This window comes from Crocuta crocuta, unplaced genomic scaffold (assembly GCF_008692635.1).
Source record: "Crocuta crocuta isolate KB4526 unplaced genomic scaffold, BGI_CrCroc_1.0 scaffold7, whole genome shotgun sequence".
Taxonomy (NCBI): Eukaryota; Metazoa; Chordata; class Mammalia; order Carnivora; family Hyaenidae; genus Crocuta; species Crocuta crocuta.
In genome coordinates, this window is record NW_027531904.1 from 2,660,238 (window position 1) to 2,684,067 (window position 23,830).

At 44.2% G+C, this 23,830-nt stretch overlaps 1 protein-coding gene across 1 annotated transcript in view; it reads left to right on the forward strand.

Annotated features, from left to right (window-relative positions):
* The window catches only part of AKAP13 (A-kinase anchoring protein 13), a 236,886-nt gene that overhangs the window by 146,417 nt on the left and 66,639 nt on the right, over window positions 1–23,830 (forward strand). The window contains exons 12-16 of the mRNA XM_077774252.1: window positions 1,052–1,188; window positions 12,398–12,768; window positions 15,451–15,504; window positions 18,630–18,695; window positions 20,731–20,923. Coding sequence (XP_077630378.1) covers window positions 1,052–1,188; window positions 12,398–12,768; window positions 15,451–15,504; window positions 18,630–18,695; window positions 20,731–20,923 — 821 coding nt within the window. The remainder of the gene's footprint in view (window positions 1–1,051; window positions 1,189–12,397; window positions 12,769–15,450; window positions 15,505–18,629; window positions 18,696–20,730; window positions 20,924–23,830) is intronic.

A 23,830-nucleotide genomic window follows, 5' to 3' on the forward strand; every position in this document is an offset into this window, starting at 1 on the left:
TAAGTCTCTGATTTTGTCTTGCTTTCACCTTGTGTTGTCAACTCCTCTTAAATCTCCTTCCAACCAAAACCTGCAGGTGGCGCTCTCATGAACCACTAGGTAGCTCGGTAGGTCCTGTCCCTCATCACCTAGTGTCAGCTGCAGGGTTGCCTGTGTCTGACTGAATCCCACAGCAAAGTGCTGACCAGAATGGAGATACTTCAGTCTCCAGACTGCTTGAAGGAGGTTGATGCCTACCTATTAATCGGCTTTCTTTGAGGCTTTTGGTTTTACCACATACAAATACTTTTAATTCTGTTGCTACCAGGTCATATTTTGTTTACAGAGCTAATAGGAGAGAACAGGTTAAGTACCTTGCTAGTTTCAGTGGACTAAGTCTTCGGAATTCCTTGATAGACAGTGTTTCTGCCAAGGCCCCCCTCCCTCTGGTTCACCAGAGGCCCTATGCTAATTATTGAACCGAAGACAGATTATACATGATACGTGTTTCTTCATTAGTACATTTCCCCTCCCCCCAGTGTCGTCTGTTTAAGGTAGAAGTTAAATCATTGTATTTCTTTTCTTACTCAACAGAACCCAGAAGTGTAATATGCCGATATTTATATTAGATATGCTCCCCCTTTGTCTATTACCCCAATATTTGATAAGTAACAAGTTTTCAGAAAGAACTTAAGTCTTAGAAATTGGCCATAAACCCTGTCTCATAGTTTCCTAATAAAGGACTTCTGATTTTGACAGTGAAAGAAAATATTCTCTAATTACCAAGAGGAAAAGATTGCCACTTAAATACCTAAATACAGGAGGAATTATGGTTCTAAATGACCATTTTATCTTTTTGTACCTTTTATTCGTTGTTGTCCTACAGTAACAATCACCCTAGAATTGGAATAACCAGCGTTGAAAGCTACTAATTGGACTGTGTCCTTTACAGCTTCCTCCTTGTGGGGCGGCGGACAGCTTAGTTGGTTGATTTAAAAGGCTAATTGATGGAATGAAGAGAGTCCTTTTTATCCCCCCGCCACATGTTGGTTGAATACATTTTCTTTTTCAGGATGTGACAGCTTCTTGGATGTTGGCCTGGGCAGAGAGTGCACCTCAAAACCGGATGTGCTCAAACGAGAATCCGGGAGTGACTCTGACCTCTTTCAGTCACCCAGCGAGGAAGTGGACAGCATCATCTTCTCCAAGGTACTGTCGGCCTCGGTGTGCAACTCGTGCTGGTCGCTGGTGACCGTGCTGACCGTACTGAGCGTCTCCCCAGCTCTGCCTCATCGTAGAGAAGTGTTAAGTCCTCCCTTCTGGGGAAGGGAGCTCCAGCTCGCTGGGCTTAGAAAAAGGCGTTGGCCATTTTATCTTAGGTAGAATCGTGGTTGGTTACATGCAGGTTTTGAAGCCTAAAGAAATGGAAACTCCTTTGCTGTGAATTAAATCAGACGGCAGTGAATTCTTTTCTCAGTGGGCAGGAAGGGACTGCGGCTCAGACTGCAACACGTCATGTGTGTAAACTAACCATAGAGTCATTTCTGATTAATGTGTTTAGGCTTGAAGCTCACTGCTGAGCTTGCTGATGTCACCCCTCCTCATCTAGCTGCTTAATTGAACTTTCTAGATCTCTGCGAGGGAACCCAGACCATCTTCTCCCCAGTGGAAAGCCAAGCTCATGCTCATGAGTCACCTGGTGTTTTCATGTAATTTGAGGCTCTCTGAGGGGGTGGGGGATGTGGACGGTTTGCCACCTTTTGCTTATTATGTTTGTAGCTCGTTGCGGCGAGTACTGTTCTTTCTCCTGAGAAGAATGGTGGGCTGTCCCACAGCAGGATCAGCAAGTGGTTCTCAGACAATCACATGTGGTTGTCTCCATCGTGAGGGGGTGATGGGGCACAAACAAGGCAGCTATGAAGACGCCTTTATGAAGGCTTCACGAGGACCCTGGAGAGGGGACCGGAACATTGGCGTTAGTGGGTGATGAGGTTTCTCCAACACGGTATGCGGATGCTGTGTGTAAAAGTCCCGGTAGAGGCTTGGCATTCGGGGATTCCGGGCTGGAACATAGTTAAAGCCTCTGTGAAGGTACCTGCAGGCGCTTTTGTTTCATTTTTGTCCAGTGGCTCTCGTGCTCATTTGGCCTCCCCGAGCTCTCTTCCACTTTGTTCCTTTTTCTTGCGTGCACTGTCTGCCAGAGGTCCTTGGAAAAGTTTACAGAACTGCAGGATTGCTGTCATTCTTACTCACAGCAGATTGATTTAGTGGGTTCTATAAAGTAAAAAATCTGCACGCCGAGAAGATCTGTCCTACCCTGAAGCTCTCTAGGAAGAGGGAAGCCATGATGGGTTTTGTTTGGTTTTTTGTTTTTTTTTGATTTTTGTTTTGGAAATAACAGAATTTGGGTGGTTTCCACTGTGATTTTGAGGTTTTCATTGTAAGGGCTTCTGATCGTCCCCGCACCCCCAAGGGGAATACCATGCTGAAGGGGCAGGTCTCTCAGAATAGATCATTTTTGTCTCGGGTAGACAGATGAGGTAATATCTCTTAAGTTCCAGCTTTAAAATCGAAACTGGGTCATGGATACATTCAGATTTGTTAAACATTTATATGTGCCTGAAAATTTTCACAGTCAAGAGTTATTTTGAAATTGCAAAGTCTTCATTAAGAAATACTTCTTACTCCTCTCCGAGGCACATGATGGCTCGTACCTGAATTCCCAGCTCTGTGAGATGGTAGTCATTTCTGGTCACTGCCCTGAGGGATTTTCCTAAAGAGAATTCAGATTTCCTGTATCTTGCCTTCTTCTTCAAATTGCCAAAAGCATTTATGAGATCGTTTGTAGGAATGGCAGTGCTAGATTTGGCAGTTTTTTTCAGGATGACTAGACAGATAAGATTGTTAAAAGCCAAAGCATGCTCCCCAAATCGGCTTTTACCCACATTTCATACCCGAGGGCCTCAGAAAAATCAGAAGTGATGGACGCACGGTCGTCTCTTCATGCACATGTGAGAGTGTCTCATGGCCTGGGATGAGGTCTGGAGGGTTCTTCCTCTTCATTGTCTCCTCTTGACCAAAGTTGTTTGTGACCAAGAGAGGTTTTGCAGTGACTGTTTTGTCTAGCATTCAATAAAACCAAGGGGTTGCATATGCAAGGAAAAGGGGAGAGAGAGACAGGCTAATACTTAACGAAGTGATTACTGTCACTGAACTGAATTTTTTATAGATATGATCTCATTTCTGCTTCCAGCAACCCTGCGGGGGTAGGGGAGGGGGAGGGACTTTAATCTCATTAAACTCTGAGGAAATCCAGGCTCTGATTGGTAGACAAGCATAGTCCAAATTACTCAGCTGCTAAGTAACAGAATGGAGACTTGAACGTAGGCGTGACTCTCAAATCTGTTCTTTTGCTCTCGATCTCCGAGCACCACCTTTAATAGCCAGTGATTTTTTTTTTTAATGTTTCTTCATTTTTGAGAGAGAGAGCATGTGAGTAGGGGAGAAGGGCAGAGAGAGAAGGGGACAGAGGATCCAAAGTGGGCTCTGCACTGACAGCAGAGAGTCCAATGTGGGGCTTGAACTCAAGAACCATGAGATCATGACCTGAGCCGAAGTGGGACTCTCAGGCAGCTGACCCAAACAGCCAGTGATTTATGCAGAAGCAAGGTGATTGGCAGTTCGTCAGCAGCTTCCTCACCGTCTTCCTCAGTGGACAGCCACACAGCGCACACTGTGAAACAGCACCCCGTCCTAGAATTCCTTCCTTTCTCAAAAAAAAAAAAATCCTCCCTGGGCAAGGCAGTGCAGCATGCTTTTCTGTGCACCATGAGCAATGCGTTAGGTCACTTCCTGCAGCCATTTGTGTGACTCTGGCCTCACAGAGGTCTCTGGCAGCCTGCAATGCTTGTGACAAACTTCCCGCCTTAACTTTCTACGTCCACTGGATGTGCCTTCTCGTAAACAGGACTCTTCGGTGAGTGTCGGGAGCTTCATGATTACTCTTAGGAATATTTAGGGACGCCTGGGTGGCTCAGTCAGTTAAGTGTCTGACTTCGGCCCAGGTCATGATCTCGCAGTTTGTGGGTTCGAGCCCTGCATTGGGCTCTGTGCTGACAGCTCAGAGCCTGGAGCCTGCTTCGGATTCTGTGTCTCCCTCTCTCTCTGCCCCTCCCCTGCTCCTGCTCTGTCTCTCTGTCTCCCAAAAATAAACAAACATTAAAAGGAATTTTTTTTAAAAAGGAATATTTGCTAGTTCCTGAAGTCTTCCTTCTCGGTAGGGCAACAGCATAACATTTAGATTTTGTTTCTATAGTAGGAAGAAATCCTGGAATTTTTCTAGACCCTGGCTAAGAAAGAGGGTTTATGAAATATACAATCTAGGCCACCTTGTTTTCCAGAAGGTTAATTGAAATCCACGAACATACTGATATTGCTGCCTCTTTTCCTAAAGAGATTTAGATACAAGGTGTAAGTGTTTTATTTTTTCTCCAAGTTATAAAATGTATCCACAATTAAGAAAATCAGAGTAACTCTCCTAAGATGCAAAACCTTAAGGGAATATTCTTGCTTTCATGTGCTATATAGTTTGCTCTCAAGTACTTGATCACGAAGCCAAAAATTAACCTTCCAGGGATAAAAGTAGGTATACTTACAGAATCCAAATTAGAAAAACTATCTTGTTTATGCACAAGTTTTGAAAATTAATTTCAGGACTGTGAAACAGCTTGCTATTCCATGCTTAGTATTTGTAACTAAATGATTGCACAGAGAGGCACTTGGGTGGGTCAGTTGGTTAAGCGTCTGACTCTTGATTTCAGGGTCGTCAGTTCACGCCCCACATTGGGCTCCATGCTGGGCATAAACAGATAGATATCGAGGTGTCTAGATAGATAGATAGATAGATAGATAGATAGATAGATAGATAGATAGATGCATGCACATAAACAGCACATATTAGGTGTTTAGAATGTGAGCTGTTACTTTCCAAGGCACACGGCAGAGTGCCTCGTGTATAATCTAGGCAACAGTTTATAAATATTTAACAAATAAATTATTAAAAATTAAAGGACTAGTATTTTGGCAATGTGAAACAGGATTCTTTCAGGTGTGGTAAGAAGGTAGAAGGTGGGTGGTGGTTTTTATGTTTATACATTCATATGTTACATAATATTTACCCCTCTCATATACCTGTATGTCACCCATGTCCTGTAACTTTGGATTAAGAGAGCCAGCCGGGCATTTCCCCCCCAGCATTTTGTTGAGAAAATTCTGAAACATACAGGAGAGTTGCAAGAGCTGGGCAGTGGGTACCTACGGGCTGGCTCTCCTGCTAACTTACTGTACTTGTTTCCTTACACAGCTGTGTATCTGTCCATCGTTTCTCTACCCACCATGTGTTTCTAAGTAGGTTACAGATCTCAATCTACTTTTACCCTTAAATACTTAGAATTCAGTATGTGTTGATAGGGTTGTTGCTGTTTGCTGGGTTTCTTTTACGTAAAATTTACACAGAGTGAAATGCAGTATGAAAGTTATTCTTCAGTGACTTTCCCAGTGTTACTGAGTTATAGTTGACGAAAATTATACACGTCTAAAGCACACAAGATGATGTTTTGATAGACCTGTACATCTTGAAATGCTTACCACAGTCAGGCCAATGTATCTGTCCCCTCACAGAGTTGCCTTTCTGTGTGTGTGGTAAGAGCACCTGAGACTGACTTTCTCGCAGGCCTCAAGTACACATAGTGCATAATTAGTATCTGTAGTCATCATGCTGTACTTGAGGTCTTCGGAATTTATTCATCTCATAACTGAGAGTCGGCTCACTTTAGGTAACCTCTCCGTGTTTCCCCCCGGCCCTCCAGCCCCGGCTAACCATCATTCTGCTGCTAGTATGAGTTTGCCATTCTTAGATTCCATATAGAAGTGAGATCATGTCTTTCTCTGGCTTATTTCACTTAGGATGATGCCTTCAGGGTCCATTCATGTTGTTGCAAATGGCAGGACTTCCTTCTAACTCTGAATAATATTTTCTTTCCCTGTTTGTCTGTGGACACTGAAGATGTTTCCATGTCTTGGTTGCTGTGAATTATGCTGCTCTGGACATGGGGGTACAGATGCCTATCCAAGATGGTGGCTTTATTTCCTGTGGACACATACCAGACGTCGGATATTGCTGGATTTTATAGGAGTTCTACTTTTCTTCTTTTGGGGGACCGACATACTGTTTTCCGTAATAGCTGTGCCTCAGTGACTTTTGATAAATTCATTTATCTTTGTAACCCAAACCCCCACATGGATAAGGCTGTTACCATCCCTTTGGAAAGTTTCCTCATGCCCCTCCTCCATCTGTCTCCTCTCCAACCCCCTAGAGGCAACAGCTGTCCTAATTTTTTTTCCCATCACAGGTTAGTTTTCCTTATTTCAAAACATCCTACAAATGGAATATATATGTTATTATTTCTGTTGGGTAAATGGGTGGAATTGATAGATCATATATGGTAGGAAAGCTGGTTTAGTTTTATAAGAAATTGCCAGACCTTTTTCTGAAGTGGTTGTATCATTTGATATCCTCACCAGCAATGTATGAGAATTTTAGTTGCTCCCTGTTCTTACCAACATGTATAATTGTTTTATTTTCTTTCAACTTCAGCATTTCTGGTGTGCACATAGTGGTAGCTCATTATTGCTTTGACTTGCATTTCCTTGACAACCAATGATGATGTTAAACACATTTTCGTGTGTTTATTAGCCACTTATATATCTTCCTTTGTGGAGTGTTCACATTTCTTGCCCATTAAAAAAAAAAAGTGGATTGTTGTCTTTTTGTTGCTGAGAAGTAGGAATTGTATATGTATCCTGGATACCAGTCCTTTGTTAGATTAATGTTTTGTAAATATTTTCTTCCAGTATATGGTTTTCCCTCTTCACTTTCATAAACGTGAATTGATGTATTGAATGTTTGGAGTTTTGATGAAGTGTCATTTATCAATTTTGTATGGCTCTTACTATCTGTGTCCTATCCTGTTACTGATTTGTGTGCCCCCGAGTCCAGATGTTTTCTTTCAGAAGATTTATAGTTTTAGCTTTTATACTTAGGACTGGAGTCCATCTTAAGTCTTTAAAACATTTTTGTCATAGCTCTGTAGTATATAATAGTAGGACAGAGTCCCAGTTATACTCAGAATCATCTAGAGAGCTTAAAGAAGAAAAAGAATCTGGCCCTTACCCCAGACCAGTTTAATTAGAATCCTATTATGTAATCTCACTGACTGTCTGGTTACTCATCTGTAAAATGAGAATAAGAATACCTACTAAATCAATTTTAAGTTTATTTAGAAAGAGACAGAGACCATGTGAAGGAGGGAGGGGTAGAGAGAGAGGGAGAGAGAAACCCCAAGCAGGTACTGTGCTGCCAGCAGACAGCCCAATGCAGGACTCAGAAATCATGAGATCATAGACTGAGCCGAAGTCAGATGCTCAACCAAATGAGCCACCCGGGTGCCCCTAATTTTTTTTTTTTTTAAAATTTTAGAGGGAGCATGTATGCGAGCTGGGGAGAGGGGTAGAGGGAGAGAAAGAGAATCTTAAGCAGGCTTCATTCCCAGCACAGAGCCGGACATGCGACTCTATCCCACAGCCCTGGGACCTGAGCTGAAATTAAGATTCAGATGCTCAACTGCCCGAGCCACCCAGGCACCGTAGCTACTAAATCAAATATTAAAGGAATACATCTAAATCACTTAATATAGACCCCCACAGGTGATGAGTATCCTGTAATTAGGGCTCATTTATGTAATAGTCATGTTGCATGTATATTAAGTGACAGGCCTACATTTTCAAGCGGCGGCGCATATAGACAGCATCATTATTTAGCCTTTTTTGTTAACTTTTTAGTTACATCATTATTTGGTAGTTTCAGTTTTCCTAGTTTATTTGGCCTTAAATTAAGCAAAACGCTATCCTTGGATCACTCCATCAGCTCCGCTCCTGCCCCTGAAGTCCAAGTTGTCCGGCAGAGGCTGGGCTTTTGAAGAAAAGCAGGGTGCAAACCTTCGTGATGCTTACTGGCCCGTTCCCTTGCAAGCTTTTGTCTTTGACTGCTGCAGACTCTTGCTAGCCTGGTGACCATTGGCAGTTTCAGGATTGCATAAGCTGTAGGGAAAAGGAAGCTGTTGGCAGAGATGATAGCAGGCGTGTGTGTTCCGGTCCTCCCGTGCGCAGGAGGACCAGTGATGGCAGCTCAGGGAGGGGGTTCACGTGCCCATCTCCAGAATAGACCCAGTGTCCTCTTCTCCAGGTGCACTTGCTCCCTCACACACAGGCACGACCCCGACCACCCCTTCTCTCCTTGTCTGCCTTTCTCCATCTCTGCCTTCTCTGCCACTCTCCGTACCGCATCTTAAGTGGGAAAAACAACTTATATTTAGCAGAGTATCGTTTTGGCCATCTGCTTGTAAGACTAGGGGAAGAAAAGCTATGGATTTTTTTCCTCGTGTGTGTGTGTGTGTGTGTGTGTGTGTGTGTGTGTGTGTGTATTAAATATATTGAATGACTTTCAGGAACTTGGGTTGTTACTCCTGATTATCTGGAGGAATGGTGCCATGGGATCAGTTTAATACATTGGATTTACATGGAGTCAAAACCAGGTTTTTGAACGTGTCTGGTTAAACTGATCCATAGCACCATTTTTCCATACAATCAGGACAAATTTCCAAAGTCTCTGAAAGTCATTTAATTCGCAGTCATTTTAAAAAACCTCTCTAAAGAAAGACTAACACGTAACTTAAAAACCGTTAAGAATGGCTTCAAATATTAGGCCTGGAACATTCTACTATGTGACAGAAGCCATAACTTTTTCCCCTTTCTGATGTATAAATGGAAAAACAGTATCCCTAAAACCTTTCTGTGAGGAGAGGGGAGAATGATGGAAGTAACAGTCCTCATATTCTCATTTGGCAGATATCCCTAAGAACTAGAGCACAAATAAGTTCAGGGACTGGAAAGGAATATTGCAAAAAAAAAAAAAAAGAGAGAGAAAAGAAAAGAAAATTCAGACATAAAAAAAAAAAAAACACTTGTTTCCCCTGCGCATGGTTAAAAATAGTACCTGCAACAGGCCTTATATTAAGGTCTAAGCTCTTAAGACGTAAAGATCATCATATTAGATAGACAAAGTGAAAAAGTGCCTTTTCCGTGGACACATATGTAGTTATCAAAAGACTCTGACCACATTCCAGGTTTGGTTCCTGGTTCTGCCAGGGACCACTTTCTATTCTGCCAGGATAGTGTGAAGACTTGACGAAGTCGTGAAATTCTTTTAAGAACACTTTAAGTCTTGGGAAAAAGTAACTCAGAGCCTTCTTTAGATTCAGTACAGCATTAAAGCCAAACCATTCGCCTCGGTACTTAATTGAGATCAGTCATCATTTCTGAGTTCGTCCTGTTTTTCCCTTTCTTGGGTAATAACCACCAGCTCATTATAAATAAGAATTGAAAGGTACAATAAAAATAATTGAGTGTGAGAATACTCTGTGCACTTCATTCTTACCAGGAGTGCAAGATGAAAGAACTCGTGCGTACTGTGAAGAAAGAAAAAAAAAAAACTACCTTATTTTAGTTTTTAGGAATTTTTTTGTTTATCAGAGTTTAAAGTACACACCGAGAAAGTCATGACACACATCGAGCACCGTGCAGCGGCTACACTGGACAGGGCTCTCCCTTTCCAGAATGTGCACAGACAGACCACCAGTACCTTTCCCACCTTGTTTTCATGTCCCACAAAAGGGTGGATGCTCGTTCTTTACGTCTCAGGGCAGCGAGGTGCCAGGGCGGCTGCGGGGCCACCCTGAGCGGGGCCTGTTCCTCCGTCCTCACGTCACTTCCTGATCGGGAAGCATGGAGTTGTGAGAGTAGATGATGAATGGCTAACTGGAGCTCTCAGCAACTTTTCGTTTCCTTCAAAGCCTTGCCTGCGTGCTTTAGAACAGGCTTGTCCCACACTCCGCTTGATGGCGCCCGTTCTGTTGGTCCTTTGGCACTGCCTCGACCTGGAGATCCAGCAGTTGTGGGGCAGGACATATGGTCCTGTGTCTGCTGTGGCCACTTAGCACAAATCAGGTGGCTGAAACAACCTAACTTCGCTCCTTCGCTGTTTTGGAGGCAGGAGGCCCTACCGCCAGTGTGTCGAGGGCGACTTTCCCTCGGGAGGCTCTGGTCGGGCCCTGCGTGGCCGTCCTTGGGCCGTGGACCCGTTGCTCCAGGCCCTGCCTCCCGGTGTGTCTCCCCCGTCTCTTCTTGTGAGGACACCACAGCCACCCTGCCGTAGTATGACCTCATCTGAACCAGTGACATCTGCAAAGACCCAGGTTCCAAATAAGGTCACATTCTGAGAAGGACAGAATTTGAGGAGAACGCAGTGAGAACGCTGACATCCTGAACTTCAATTTGTGACCATTTATGTTGTTCCTCTGGAGAGCAGCCCCATGACAGGCTGCTTTAGGGTGCACAGGCTAATCCTCACTCACAAAAAGAATAGTCGGTGATTTTATTTAAAAAAATTTTTTTAGTGTTTTTTTTTGTTTTTTTTCTTGAGAGAATGGGGGAGGAGCAGAGAGACAGAGGGGGACACAGAATCTGAAGCAGGCTCCAGACTCTGAGCTGTCAGCACAGAGCCCGACGCGGGTCTCGACTCATAAACCACGAGATCACGACCTGAGCTGAAGTTAGACGCTTAATTGACTGAGCCACTCAGGCGCCCCATCATTTTAAGAGAGAGAGAGAGAGAGCACGTGGGAGAGGAGCAGAAAGAGGGAGACAGAATCCCAAGCAGGCTGACAGCGCAGAGCCTGTTGCAGAGCTCGAACTCCCAAACTGTGAGATCATGACCTGAGCCGAAGTCAGGAGTCAGACATTCAGCTGACTTAGCCACCCAGGCGCCCCTTGATGATTTTATTTTGAAAACAATACCTACCCTATTTTAGAACCTGTTTGGTGGAGGCATCATTTTATAGCAGCCCAGTGAAGTGCATACAGGACTTTGCTGATAGGGACTTCGAGATCTTATCCATACAGGGTTTCTTAGAGATGATGAGAACTGGGCAGTTTTAGTTGCGATCGCCCCGGGTTCACATCCTGCTCCGTGCACTGGGAGGGCCCAAGAGCCCATCTGGATCCCAGGGACCCCCACCTCCCTCTCAGTCCCAGCCTCACGCATCATTTAGGGAGCAATTAACCGAGGAAACCGGATGCCACAGAGTGGAGAAAAACTACTCTCAGAGCTAGTGAGATTCAGCCCAAACGTTAGGAAGAATGCTTTTGAAGTGTTAACATAAACATTTGAAAATACTCTCCTTCTAGAATAGGTCTTGTTTTCTGTTCCAAAGCTGAAAGTGCTCATTAGTTTGCATAATTTTAAAAATCTTTCTCAAAGAACTGTAAGTTTCTTTACTCTTTAATTAAAGCTTTGAGTAGACTGGCTAATTAGGAAACTGCTGTGAAGAAGGAAAAATAAGCACAGAATGGCTTTCCCTTCTCCCCGCTGTCTGTTCTAGAAGAACACAGTAAAGATGCTAAGACAGATCAGTGCTGGAGTCTGAGAGGGGATCATGTGTATTCTAAACACTTCTGTGTATCTTCTGGACTGATTCATCCTTAGACTGTTAGAGTGCTCATCTTTCCCTCAGTTTATGTGTTTCGCTGTGTGTAGCAAACAGGACTGTCAGGCTACTCGGGATCAAAACTGTCCTGTTTTAGGCTCCAGAAGTTGGCCAGGGAAAAAGAACATCACTTACTAAAGAGTCCATTGCCAGGACTTGATTTCATGTGAGATTAAGTTTGATAACCCTGCCATTTCCATGTGAAATGAGGAAAAGGAATCGTTTCTTCTAGTCAGGCATTTGTGGCCAGAATGTGGGCATTTTGGCAGACCTTAGGTAGGGTCATAAGTGATTGCGCATTTTGCAAAAGGCCTCTAGAAACAATTACAGACTTGCTTTTGGAATATTGACTTCGGAATGATGTTATTGTAGCCAAGCAGACAACTTGTTTTTGGTTAAAGCTTGGGGGGTGGGCAAGAATTAAACCTAAGACTATATGAGTTCCGAGTTTTTAGGTGGGAGAAACCCCAGGTAACTCAAGGGCTCTCTTCTTTCCAGTTGATGGTATTGGCCTACAGAACTGACCTGAGCGCAAGGCAGATGCTGGTCCCCCATATGAAGGGACGGTCTGTGTGCCTCTAATCAGAGGGGCAGAAGAGCACAGACCTACACCTGCCTTCATCGGCGGCCATTTGAATCCAACTCTAATCATGCTTTAAGAAAGGAAATATCTGTTTGCAGCCACTCCTGGGCCGGGGATTATGAGGCTGTCCTGGGCCCTGCTGTTTTCAACTGTGCATGCCTTCTCTCCATTACAGCCTGAGGAAGAGCAGTCCGTCTGTGATATCACCGGGTCCAGTTCTTCCACCGATGACACAGCTTCCTTGGATCGACATTCCTCTCATGGCAGTGATGTATCCCTCCCCCAGATTTCAAATTTGAACAGGTCCAGAGATCAGCAGTGTCTCGACAGCTTCTACAGCCATGGGGCGGGAGCCGAGGGTCGAGAGAGTGAGGGCGAAGCTGCTGGCTCAGGTGAGATGGACGAGGAGGAGATGGACAGCATCACCGAAGTGCCCTCCAACTGCTCTGTGCTGAGGAGCTCTATGCGCTCCCTGTCCCCTTTCCGGAGGCACAGCTGGGGTCCCGGGAAGAACGCGGCCAGCGACGCCGAAATGAACCAGCGCAGGTGAGCGGGACCCGGCCGGGCTGTTCGTGCGGTCTCTGTGTCTGCTTGCTTTTGATCTTGTGATCTGGTGTTATCGTGATAAAGAATTTAGGAGACACTGTGGTACAGAAGAAAACCTAGAGGGCTGTGGAATCGGGAAGATCTGAGTTCAAACCCCAGCTCTAGAACTCACTGTGTAGATAACCTCGGGCAAGTGACCTGACCCCTCTGGGCTTTAATTTTCTCATCTGTAAAATACCTATCTCTCAGAATAGGTGTAATAATAAAAATCGCAAGTGATATATGTCTGCTGCCTGGTGGGTGTTTAATAAACAGGAACAGTCCTTCAGGCCGGATCTGTTCATAAAATTCGTAGATTAAAACCTTTTGGAGGGAATAGTGTCCTGTCAGTTTTGAAATAAACGTGAAATCTTACAGTCCAAACACTCCTCGTTTTCGAAGTGTTTCCCCGGAATTGCCATCCATTTCTAATGCAGAAAGTTTTGTTAAATCGTAAGTTATTACTTACAGCTAGACAACAGGAGAATCATTCAGTATCATTGAATTGTTGGTGTCTTTCCGTGTATGCTCCAGTCTTTAGGCACTTTCATACATGTGACCTGGCCTCAGACCTTCTCCTTGGAAGCAGGCTGTGAGAAGGTAGTTCACAGTTCCTGTCTGACCACAGTCTGCTTACAGGAATTTAAGCAAATGATTTCAGCTCTGACGAACAAGTGGGCATCCATAACGCCCACTGGATGTACAAAGTTGTGCTTACAGCAGAGCTACTTTCTTGATGAGAAGCAGCTGAGGGCGCAGGCTGACAGTTGTTTTAAAACAACTCACCTGGAGCAGTTACTGCTTTTTTTTAAAAAAAAAAAAAAATTCCTTGACATGGTTCAGATTTCATAGCTATAGGTACATGCAGTCTGATTACATTCACTTGTTTTTTTTGTTGTTGTTGTTGTTAAGGTTTTATTTATATATTTTTGAGAGAGACCGACAGTGTGAGCCAGTGGGGTGGGGGAGAGAATATATCCTAAGTAGGCTCCATGCTGCCAGCACAGAGCCTGATGTGGGGCTCAAACCCACGAAACCATGAGATCATGATGTGAGCTGAAACCAAGAGTCAGATGCTTAAGCGACTGAGCCACCCAGGCACCTCTCATTTATTCTTTTGTTCAGACAACATTCATTGAGCACCCCCTATATGCCAGGCATTTCTAGGTTCTAGAGACAAAGCCCTGCCTTCACAGAGCTCACAGTAATGCCTTACACCTTCTTAATTTGCCACCCTTCTCAGACTCATTTAACAACCTATGTCATGTAATTTTCTGTGATTCCATATTATTCCATGGTGGAGTTCAGGATAAAGTCTTTAAGAACGAGCAGTTTTGGGGGTGCCTGGGTGGCTCACGTGGTGAAGTGTCCAACTTCGGCTCAGGTCATGATCTCATGGTTCATGGGTTCGAGCCCCACATCCAGCTCTGTGCTGACAGCTAGCTCAGAGCCTGAAGCCTGCTTCAGATTCTGTGTCTCCCTCTCTCTGACCCTCCCCTGCTCATGCTGTCTCTCTCCCTCTCTCAGAAATTTCTTTTTAATTTTTTTTAAGAAAAAAAAATTTCTTTTTAAATAAAAAGAATGAGCAGTTTTATCTGCTGGGTAGTTTTTATACACAGTCAAAATCATAGATTATGTAAAAAGCAATTTCTAAAAGCTTTCCCTGGGGCACCTGGGTGGCTCAGTCGGTTAAACGTCGGCCAGTGAGTTCGAGCCCCGCGTCAGGCTCTGTGCTGACAGCTCAGAGCTTGGAGCCTGTTTCGGATTCTGTGTCTCCCTCTCTCTCTGCTCCTCCCTCCCCCCTCAAAAATGAATAAACATAAAAAAAATTTTTTTTATAAAATAAACATAAAAGCTTTCCTTGCCAGCTTTATTCATGCTGTACTTTTTTAAAAAAGCATCCATACCAATATAAATAAATAAGTAAATAATAAGGAGGGAGGAGAGAAGGAAGGAAGGATGCAAGGACATACTGTCACAGATGATGACAGCATCGAGAAACAAGGGTTTATATGCAATCCTTGTTTCTTTATAGCCCACTTTGGGTCCTTGTGCTCGGACTTTGATTTCAGGGCTGGAAAGGACTGTAGCCCAGATGAGAAAATTGAAGCTCAGACCCAATGATTTGCTTGAGATCACATGCTGATCTTAAGACTGAACTAAGACTAGAACCTTATCCATTTATCTTTTATTTTCAACCCCTGCGGCATCATGGACTCTCCTATTTGAGCCTAGCCTTAAGGATCACCTCACACCACCGCCCCTGTGCCTCTGGAGATAATGGAATGACTTGAATTAATTTGACTAATGCTTACAGTGTTATCTGTGTAGAGCATAACCTGAATTTTACAGTCTGAGGACCCTTTTACAGCTTCAAATGGCCTTTGTAAATCCTTTTACTTTTGTAATTTAATAAACCTCATTTGGAAGGAGGGAGCAAAGTAATCCTCCCCAGAAATTGTCAGGCTATCTGGCCTTTTTGGTTCTGATGTTTCTTACTGCACAGTTTTTCATTCCCTGACTTTCTGTACCGTTTGTCTGTGTGGGTTGTGTCTCTTCCCTTTGTTGATGTCCGTGTGCTTCATGCATTTGTGTCCATTTTGTTTCATCTCGACACTGACCTCTTCCACCATTCATTTTCAGTTCATTGCGAGTTCTTGGGGACGTTGTCAGGAGACCCCCCATTCATAGGAGAAGGTACAGAGTTCATTCACTTGATGGACTAACCATGTTGCCTCTGAGCTCAGTGTACTAACAAGCATCTCATTTTGCTTAATCCACGATTAAACCGTCCTTTAAAACAATGTCACGTCTGCTTCAGGCAAATAAAATATAGGTATTTGTTAATTGCTGATGTCCGTTGCATATGAAATGGTTTCATGAATGTGAAATTTTTTCCTTTTCAACTTTTATCTTTAAAAAAAGCTTTTTTAACGTGTGTTTTATTCCATCTTGTACTTGTGTTCAGATCACTTTGGTAGTAGGGTCTTTCCAGTTCTCTCTAGGGAGTTCAGAGACGTGTTGATTGTCCTATCTAATAGACCCTGAGGAGTGCTCTTTCGTTCTTTCCACCTCCCCTCCTCCTGCCCCAAAGGGCAAAGAACCAGAAATAATTGTGTGCTGGCACACAGGCCTTAACATATTTTCTACACATTCTTTAGTAACTGGATGGAAGCCTTTGTGTCTAGCCACCTGACACTTTGTACAACATTGTATTTGTTTGTTTTGTTTTTTTAATAATTTTCCCCCTTGGAGAGTCCACTCCATTGTTGATGTAATCATTTCTTAAAGCAAGTAAGAGGCATCATCTCCTCTCTCTGGGGCCCTCGCAGTATTTTAATTCCTTACTTTTTGTCAAGTAACATTTTAAAGCTAAAAATTAGCAATTTATAAGCTGAAAAGTCATTTCTAGTCGCACAGTGCTGATTTGCTCTTCAGATGCTGAGTTTTACTTTGTTCAGAAGTTGTCACTCGTGACCTACTCTTCCACGGTTTGGGAAAAGAGAATTAGAAATCCCCAGATGATGGTGAAGTTGGGGAGACACGTGTAAGGAGGTACTTTGAACTCTCAGCTGAAGCTGGTGCATAGAGATCCTCCCCACATTGTCTTTGAAAGGGGGCACTTCCTTTAATTCCAGATTTCAGGCACAAAATGTAGTTTGAATACAAATGCTCGCATGAATCTCCAGTAATCCTGGCTCCCTGAAGTTTTTCTCGCAGGGAACAAGTTGGCAAATGCCCTTTTCAGTAGAGGCCCCTGAAACCTTTAGAGATCTCTCTGGCTCTCCATTAAAGCTCTTCAGTGCGACCTTATTAAAAGCATGCATGTGTTGACAGTGGAGGGTGACAGGTTGCTGGATGCGGGCCCAGTAAGCATGGAGGCGAAGCCTCGCGACAGCGCCAGGTCCCACTTCACCCTTATTCCTCTTTCTGCAGGAGGAGCCTGAAGTATAATGTAAAGTTGTATACGAAGCCTTAGCTAGTCAAACGGAAGCATCCCCTCCAGTATTAAAAGGTGTGGGAATGGGATATTTCTGGGGTTTTTTAAATCTAGAATTTCCTAAATCTCAAAACAAGGCCAGAGAACCATTAAATGTCCCGCTCCACTGATGGAGGGATTGAGGAAATTTAGGGTGCTCCCGAACGCTCTGGTGAAAGGAGTTTGTTTCTGGAAGCAAGGGCAAGTCTGCCGGCTCCTCCCTGGAGCCTCAGGAGTGCTGTACGGCCCCTCTTCCTGTCTCCCGCTCACTCTTTCTCTCCAGCCTCAGTTTCATCCTGCTCTCTCACATCGTTACCATTTTCTGAGAGTAAAGGGATGTTTACCTCTGTAGAAGGAGATTTGTATTTTTGAATAGTGTTTTTAATAAATTGGATACTTTAAAAAAATTTTCTTAACAGTTTGGAAATTCAAAATTGAGTTAATAATTTCAGAGAGTAGACTTCTGAGTCTCAAAGTATATTAAGGCTTGCTTTCCTCACATGAGCAAATTATAAGTCTGATACCGCATCACAGACTAGAACTATGTCTGAGATGCGAATTTATCCTTTCTGCTTCTGCCCTTGGGAGCTTTAATGTGGCTTTAAGTGTTTTACTATTTAAATTAATGTTAAGATATTGATTTTAAAGACTTACTTTTAGGGGTAGCTCTTCTATTTAGTCTCCCGCCATTTTCCCTGTCTCTTCCTCTATCAAAAACACCCACTTATCAACAAAACCCTTATTAGGTGTATTCAGGCTTAGGGGTTTTGAGGGTCTACAGATCTTCCCATTTGCAGGATTCCAGAGGGAAATGAGTGGGTGTTAATGTTCTCCCCCTTCCACAACAAAACGATTTCTCTTTGAATTTTAAGATCCCAAATAGCAGCATTGTACTTTTTAAATGATAGCTTCTGTCCATCAGAAATCCTTACCTACTGATGCAGCTCCCTTTACAGTATACCTCATATTTTGAATTGGGTTTTTTTTTAACTTGGTTATATTTACATGTTACCCAGAGTTTCTGTTCCTCCCACTTGAAAATAAATATTAGTGCTGAGGTAGTCAAAGTGGATGATCAGATGAGTTTGTTTGTTTTTTTAATCTTGTGGGGGGGAAACCTAAAATTAAAACCAATTTCTAATCTAGTACCGTGGAGTTCCTTTTCTTTTGAAAAAGTAAATGCCTTCATTATCATTAAAATACAAGGAAGTGTGGCCTTTGTTACCTCGCTTTATCTTCAGCTGCTTAAGAGCCTAGTGAGTAGGGTTGAAAGGTGGGTGTGAGTATTGATGGGATATTGTTATTATGAAAAATTTAGACTGTGTCTGGCTTAGATGGACCCCTCCTGGAAACCCCTGAGGAAAACTGGTGACTCAGTCCCAGTGCACTTTGTCATTGTCCCTTTTCATCAAGGATGGGTTTGGTGCAGTTAGGGATCATAGGCCATGGTCATGGAGGTCTGGGAGTGGTGGGGTTTGTGAAGAGAGTGTCCCCAGCCCCGGGGCTGCAGCCCTGGAGACACCTGAGGCAGAGGCCACGGACAGGGGGGCTCTGTTCAGAGTCCGCCAGAAGGAATTCTTGGGTTTCAAATTGGACTTGTTACCCTGTAACAGACTCACACAGTCCTTTCCAACGCACTGTCTTAGAGGGTTATTAGTAGCACGGTTTTAAGTTTCCCTGGTTTTTGTGTCTTTTTCTAAATTCTAAGTGTTACGTTCCTAATTTTTAATCCAATAACTCCATCTGTCTGTAACTGTGGCCTTTCTTTTCAAACCCAGTAATCCTATCCCTGTTTGCTCTTTTCTCCCTCCATTTCTGTTTCTGCCTTTGATGTCATCCCCAGTATGAGCTGGTGTCCTTCTGGTGTGCGATACTCTGCCGCCCTGAGTGCCGACTTTAATTACAGAAGGTACAGTATCGTTATGCGTCCAGCCACCACAGAGGGAACCGTCAAGTACGGCACCTGGGCTTTGGGCTGGGAGCTTGCTTCTGGGTGGCTAGAATGCATATGGCAGCCCGCTTTGGCTGTGAGCACAGGGTTGAGTTTCCGCTGCTCCAGGCATCACTGATCCAATTGGAGGGGTACAGCCTAGGAGCCAGATGGTGTGTTCTGATGCTTCCTGTGTGTCACGTGGCCGTAGGTTTGGTGTTCTCTGCACAGACTTGTGTCTGCGGTATGGTGGACCTTTTCTTTCTCTGTTCTGATCTGTCCTGATCCCCAGAACCGGGGGGGGGGGGGGGGGCNAAAAGAGTGACAGAAGCAAGGCAGCAAATAAGATGAATTTCTTTCTCTTATGTTTCCAAGTCCACCTACGAAATAGGTTCCAAATTCGTAGATTCCTCAGTGTTTCATATGCTTCTTTCAGCTAGGCAGCCAGATTTAATTACTGAAACATTTTCAGGATTAAGTTTTGTGGTAATAAGAGATCTGGTTTTCGCAGGCTTTATAAACAATTCACAATAGAAAACTAAATTTCTTCTTCACTTAGTCTGTCTTATCCCTGCTATTGAAAATGAGTTTTACAGAGACATTTACGTCTACTTCATCATGGTTTCTATTGTCTTCCTGAAATAAGAAAAACAAAATCCATTGTTTAAATTACCCACTAGGGACAAATAGAGGCATACGGTTTCAGTTCATAATAAGTAATTTATGAAATTAAAAAAAGCAAACACAAGCCCTTCTGGACTGGTGTACGTGAATTATTTGTAGAATTAACTATTCAGTTTGAGCAGAGATAACTAAATAGCTCGGTATACCTTCAAATGCACTTCCAGCCGCTTGTAAGTGAGAACGCGGGCCGCTCTGGCTATATTTTGAGATCTCACTTATTTTAGAAGATGCTCCCACTGCAGCTGTGCCAGATGTGCACAGCAACCCCAAGGCGCGTAGATGGCCATCCTCCCTCTGTACTAAAAAAATGCTTTCCACTCTGCAAACCACAAAATCTGTCTTCCAGGGATCCCATTCTATATACCATATCCTAAATTTGCCCCCTTTTTGAGCCAATATCAAGACAAAAAATTAAAACTCCTAGATATAGTTGTTTCAGGTGCCCTGCGTGCCCATCTGCCGCCAGCAGTTCCCGGGAGGCCTGTCCAGTAGGGCTGTGTGGCCGGATGGACACAGACCATCCTGCTCACGCGTAGTCCCGGGCTTCCTGGTGGGCAGGTACCTGTGAAATTAGAAAGGTCAGCTGGCCTGTAGTTGAATGTAAAGTTCTAAAGGTCCAGTTAACCGACACAGGGGCAAGTCTGAGTGTCGCTGTCCATCTTCTGAGAGCTACTCATGACCTGTTTTCTCTGTGCCGTTGAATTCTTTGGCATTATCTGAGTTCGATTCTGGCAGAGATTAATTACATCAGATCAAGGAAAAACACACGGACATAAATGATAAATAAGATAATCTGGTCTACCAATATGGTATATTGAAAAAAAAAAATCTTGAGAAAATGACCTTAGATGGTCAACATTTGAATAAATTGAAGAAATAAACCGAAGTGCGTATGCTTTCTCAGCCTCTCAAGACCTATTGGGAGACAGGTAGGTGGCGCTCGTTTGTGCCATGCCCTGGTCGATAGCTTTGCTAGGTGACAGAGAAATAATCTACCATCGGTGCACCTGGGTGGCTCAGTTTGTTAAGCATCCGACTTGGGCTCAGGGCATGAGCTCACAGGTCATGAGTTCGAGCCCCACATCGGACTCCGTGCTGACAGCTCAGAGCCTGGAGCCTGCTTCAGATTCTGTGTCTCCCTCTCTCTTTGCCCCTCCGCAGCTCACGCTCTCTTGCGCGCGCGCGCTCTCTCTCTCTCTCTCTCAAAAGTAAATAAACATTAAAAATTTAAAAGAAAAAAATCTATAGCAACACTCAAAGCACATTCGTATCCTCCTTCCTTTCTGAGACCCATAAATCAGATGAATTAATTCCTTTGCTCTGTGTTCAGTTTCAGCCTCGAGGGCTTGACAGGAGGAGCTGGTGTCGGAAACAAGCCGTCCTCAACTCTAGATGCTAACTCTGCAAACACCAAAGAGCTCAGGCACCCTTTCGGTGGGGAGGAAAGGGGAGACTCTTTGGTGTCTCTTTCAGAAGAGGATCTGGAATCCGGCCAGAGAGAACACCGGATGTTTGAGCAGCAGGTAAGACTGAAGCAGGTGTGTGCTGCTGATTTGGAAAAATTAGCTTTACTTCCCTATGTGTGTCCTCACATCAGGAACAAAGAAAGCAAGACTTCTTTACTAAGAGACTAGTTAATTTGGATTGCTCACCCATTGTCTGGGACACCCCATCTAGCACAAAGCAAGGTTTCAGCACTTAACTAATTCCAGAATACCATTCATCTGCATGGATTTAAATATTCCGTCAAAGCAGACTTTTTAAATTAGGACAGTGTCCAGGATATTAAATTGGGTTCTGAGGACCTATTTTACCATGCCAGTCATAAAATGGGTCCTCAAGTATGCTACGTACCATTGTTAAATTCCCCAGTTTTTCACAAACCTATCTCTTTGTGGAAAAAATAAATCTTATTCTTTGTCTTCTCACATTGCCTGGGAAATGACTGTTTCTTTCTTTCTGCTTCCTGTCACTGGGAGAACTTTTCATAGAGCCTGTGCACTCCCTGCCCTCACCTGATGCTTTCTTCACGCTGCCACTCTCCAGGGACTCCCCTCTGGGGGCCCAGCTAGCCTTCCTCTCTGCCAGTCAGGTGACCTCCCCAGCACTCAGACACCTGGGACAAATCTTCTGGGAGTTGGCATGAGAATTGGAGTTCATCCTTATAGCAGCCCAGGCTGCTCGGGTCCTTTTCCCTCCTCTGGGGCCAGGGGGCCTTTGGATTGATTCCTGGGAGGATTCTGTGATATACTTGAATCTTCTTTCATTTTTAAAAAAAATTTTTTAAATGTCTGTTTACTTTTGAGAGAGAAAGAGAGAGTGTGAGTGGGGGAGGGGCAGAGAGAGAAGGAGACACAGAATCCGAAGCAGGCTCCAGCTGACAGCTCAGAGCCCGACACAGGACTCAAACTGCAGAATCATGACCTGACCCAAAGTCGGAAGCTTAACCAACTGAGACCCAGGTCCCCCAGAACATTTCTAATTAAACAGACAACAGAATTAAACACCTGTCTTTGGATAGGTGACTGGATTTTTAGGTAGAAATGTAATGAAACCTTTCTAATTAAACAAACTAACAAAAATGTTAAACAGCCTGTTCTCTGAGTAGGAGACTTAGGCATTATGTAGACATTTAATATTTTGTATTCCCCAATACATAGAAATGCTATGACCAGAAAGAAATTGGACACTGGAGGATCACCTTAATGCATCACTTATGTGAAGCCTAAGAGGATTTAGGCCTTATGAAAACCAAATTGAAGGCCCAAAGGGATTTAATCATATTGTCCCCTTCCCCCACCACCCAGGTCTTCTGAGCCTGATACTTTAGAAAAAGTTAAGAAAAATAACAAGAATATGGAGGATAAGGGCACCTGGCTGGCTCAGTCAGAAAAATATGTGACTCTTGTTATCAGGGTCATGAGTTCAAGTCCCATGTTGGGTCTATAGATTACTTTAAAAAAAAAAAAAAAGGACATTTTAAGAAATAAATAAATTTTTAAAAAAGAATATGGAGAATGTATTTATTGAGGCAAGTGATTTAAATTTATCCAGCCTAATGGTAACAGAAAAAGGGAGTAAAAAACAGAAACTATTTTTTGGTGCCTTGCTGAGAGCATCTTTGGCAAGTGGAGAGTCTAAAAAATAAAGTGCATTTCATGTGTATGGAGTCCTTTGGAAATCATTATAAGACCCGGTAAAATGCCAGAATTGTGGGTTTGTGAACAGAATCCTAGACTTACAGCCAGTATATCCCCCTGGAGTCCGTGTAAGCCTTGGGTATGAGAGCTTCACGCCCACCTAAGTGACTGGCCTACGGCCCCAGTAACTGGCTTCTGGCTGGACAGTATCCGCCTCAGGACTCCCAGCTGTAAGTCTCACAGCTGCTTTCCACCTCTCTGAAGTAGAAGTGTTTCAGGAAATGAGAACGTTTTAATTTTCTTAATATAGTTTATGTAAAACCTTTTCTGAAACTGATATTTCTAGGAATCAGACAGAGGACCCTTAGTAAGTGATACCATTTGCCACCAAAGTCTTGGTAAAATGGCCTTTCTGATCGAGCCTTTCTGGATGAAGTTGCTGACATGTTAGTGCTTTCCTGTGCTGCTTTGCCTTCCCGGAACTCTCTGCCCACCCACAGTCTTTGTCTTGTGTGCAACCTCAGAGTGGGGATTGGAGCTGCTGGCATCTCTGATCCGGACAAGTCGCCTGCGGCCAGCTTCCTGCTGAAGGCCCTGCCTTTCACTGAGGTCATTTCTCAGACCTCCCAGCTGTGCACGAAACACAGCAGCTGTTTGCCTCAGGCTCCGTGGTGACGTGTGGAGCAGGCTCTGAATAACCCGATCTCTGGCGCCCTTGAGTCCGTTCACGGCAGTATTGAGTTTTCCCCAAGCACGTACCGTGCGCCGCCCAGCACGGAGGGAGGGATTCGTGTCAGTGAAAGTCACCGAACAGTTAGAACGGGCAATCAGAACGAGAGGAGGGGGAGCCCCCCACACCAGCAGTGTGCTCGCGAGCACGGCTGGGCTGTCGCTCAGGGCCGCGCTGCAGGAGCTTCTGCGGCGCGTGGCCCTACACAGCCTCTGAGCTGCCGTGAACCCACCGAGGGGGGCGACGTCCAACTTCAGGCCCCCTGGTACACACAGAAGCAGTCTTCTCCTAGAAGAGGAGATGAAGGGGCGTTAGGCTTCCTCCCAGATGCACGGCAGCCTTGCTCTTCATCTTCAAATGCCATTTACTTGCATCTCCGCTTCCAGCTACAATCAGAGTGATATTGGGGTGCCTGGGTGGCTCCGTCAGTCTAGTGTCCAACTTTGGTGCAGGTCATGACCTTGTGGTCCGTGAGTTCAAGCCCTGCATCGGGCTCTGAGCTGACAGCTTAGAGCCTTCTTTGGATTCTGTGTCTCCCTCCCTCTCTGCTCCGTCCCCCC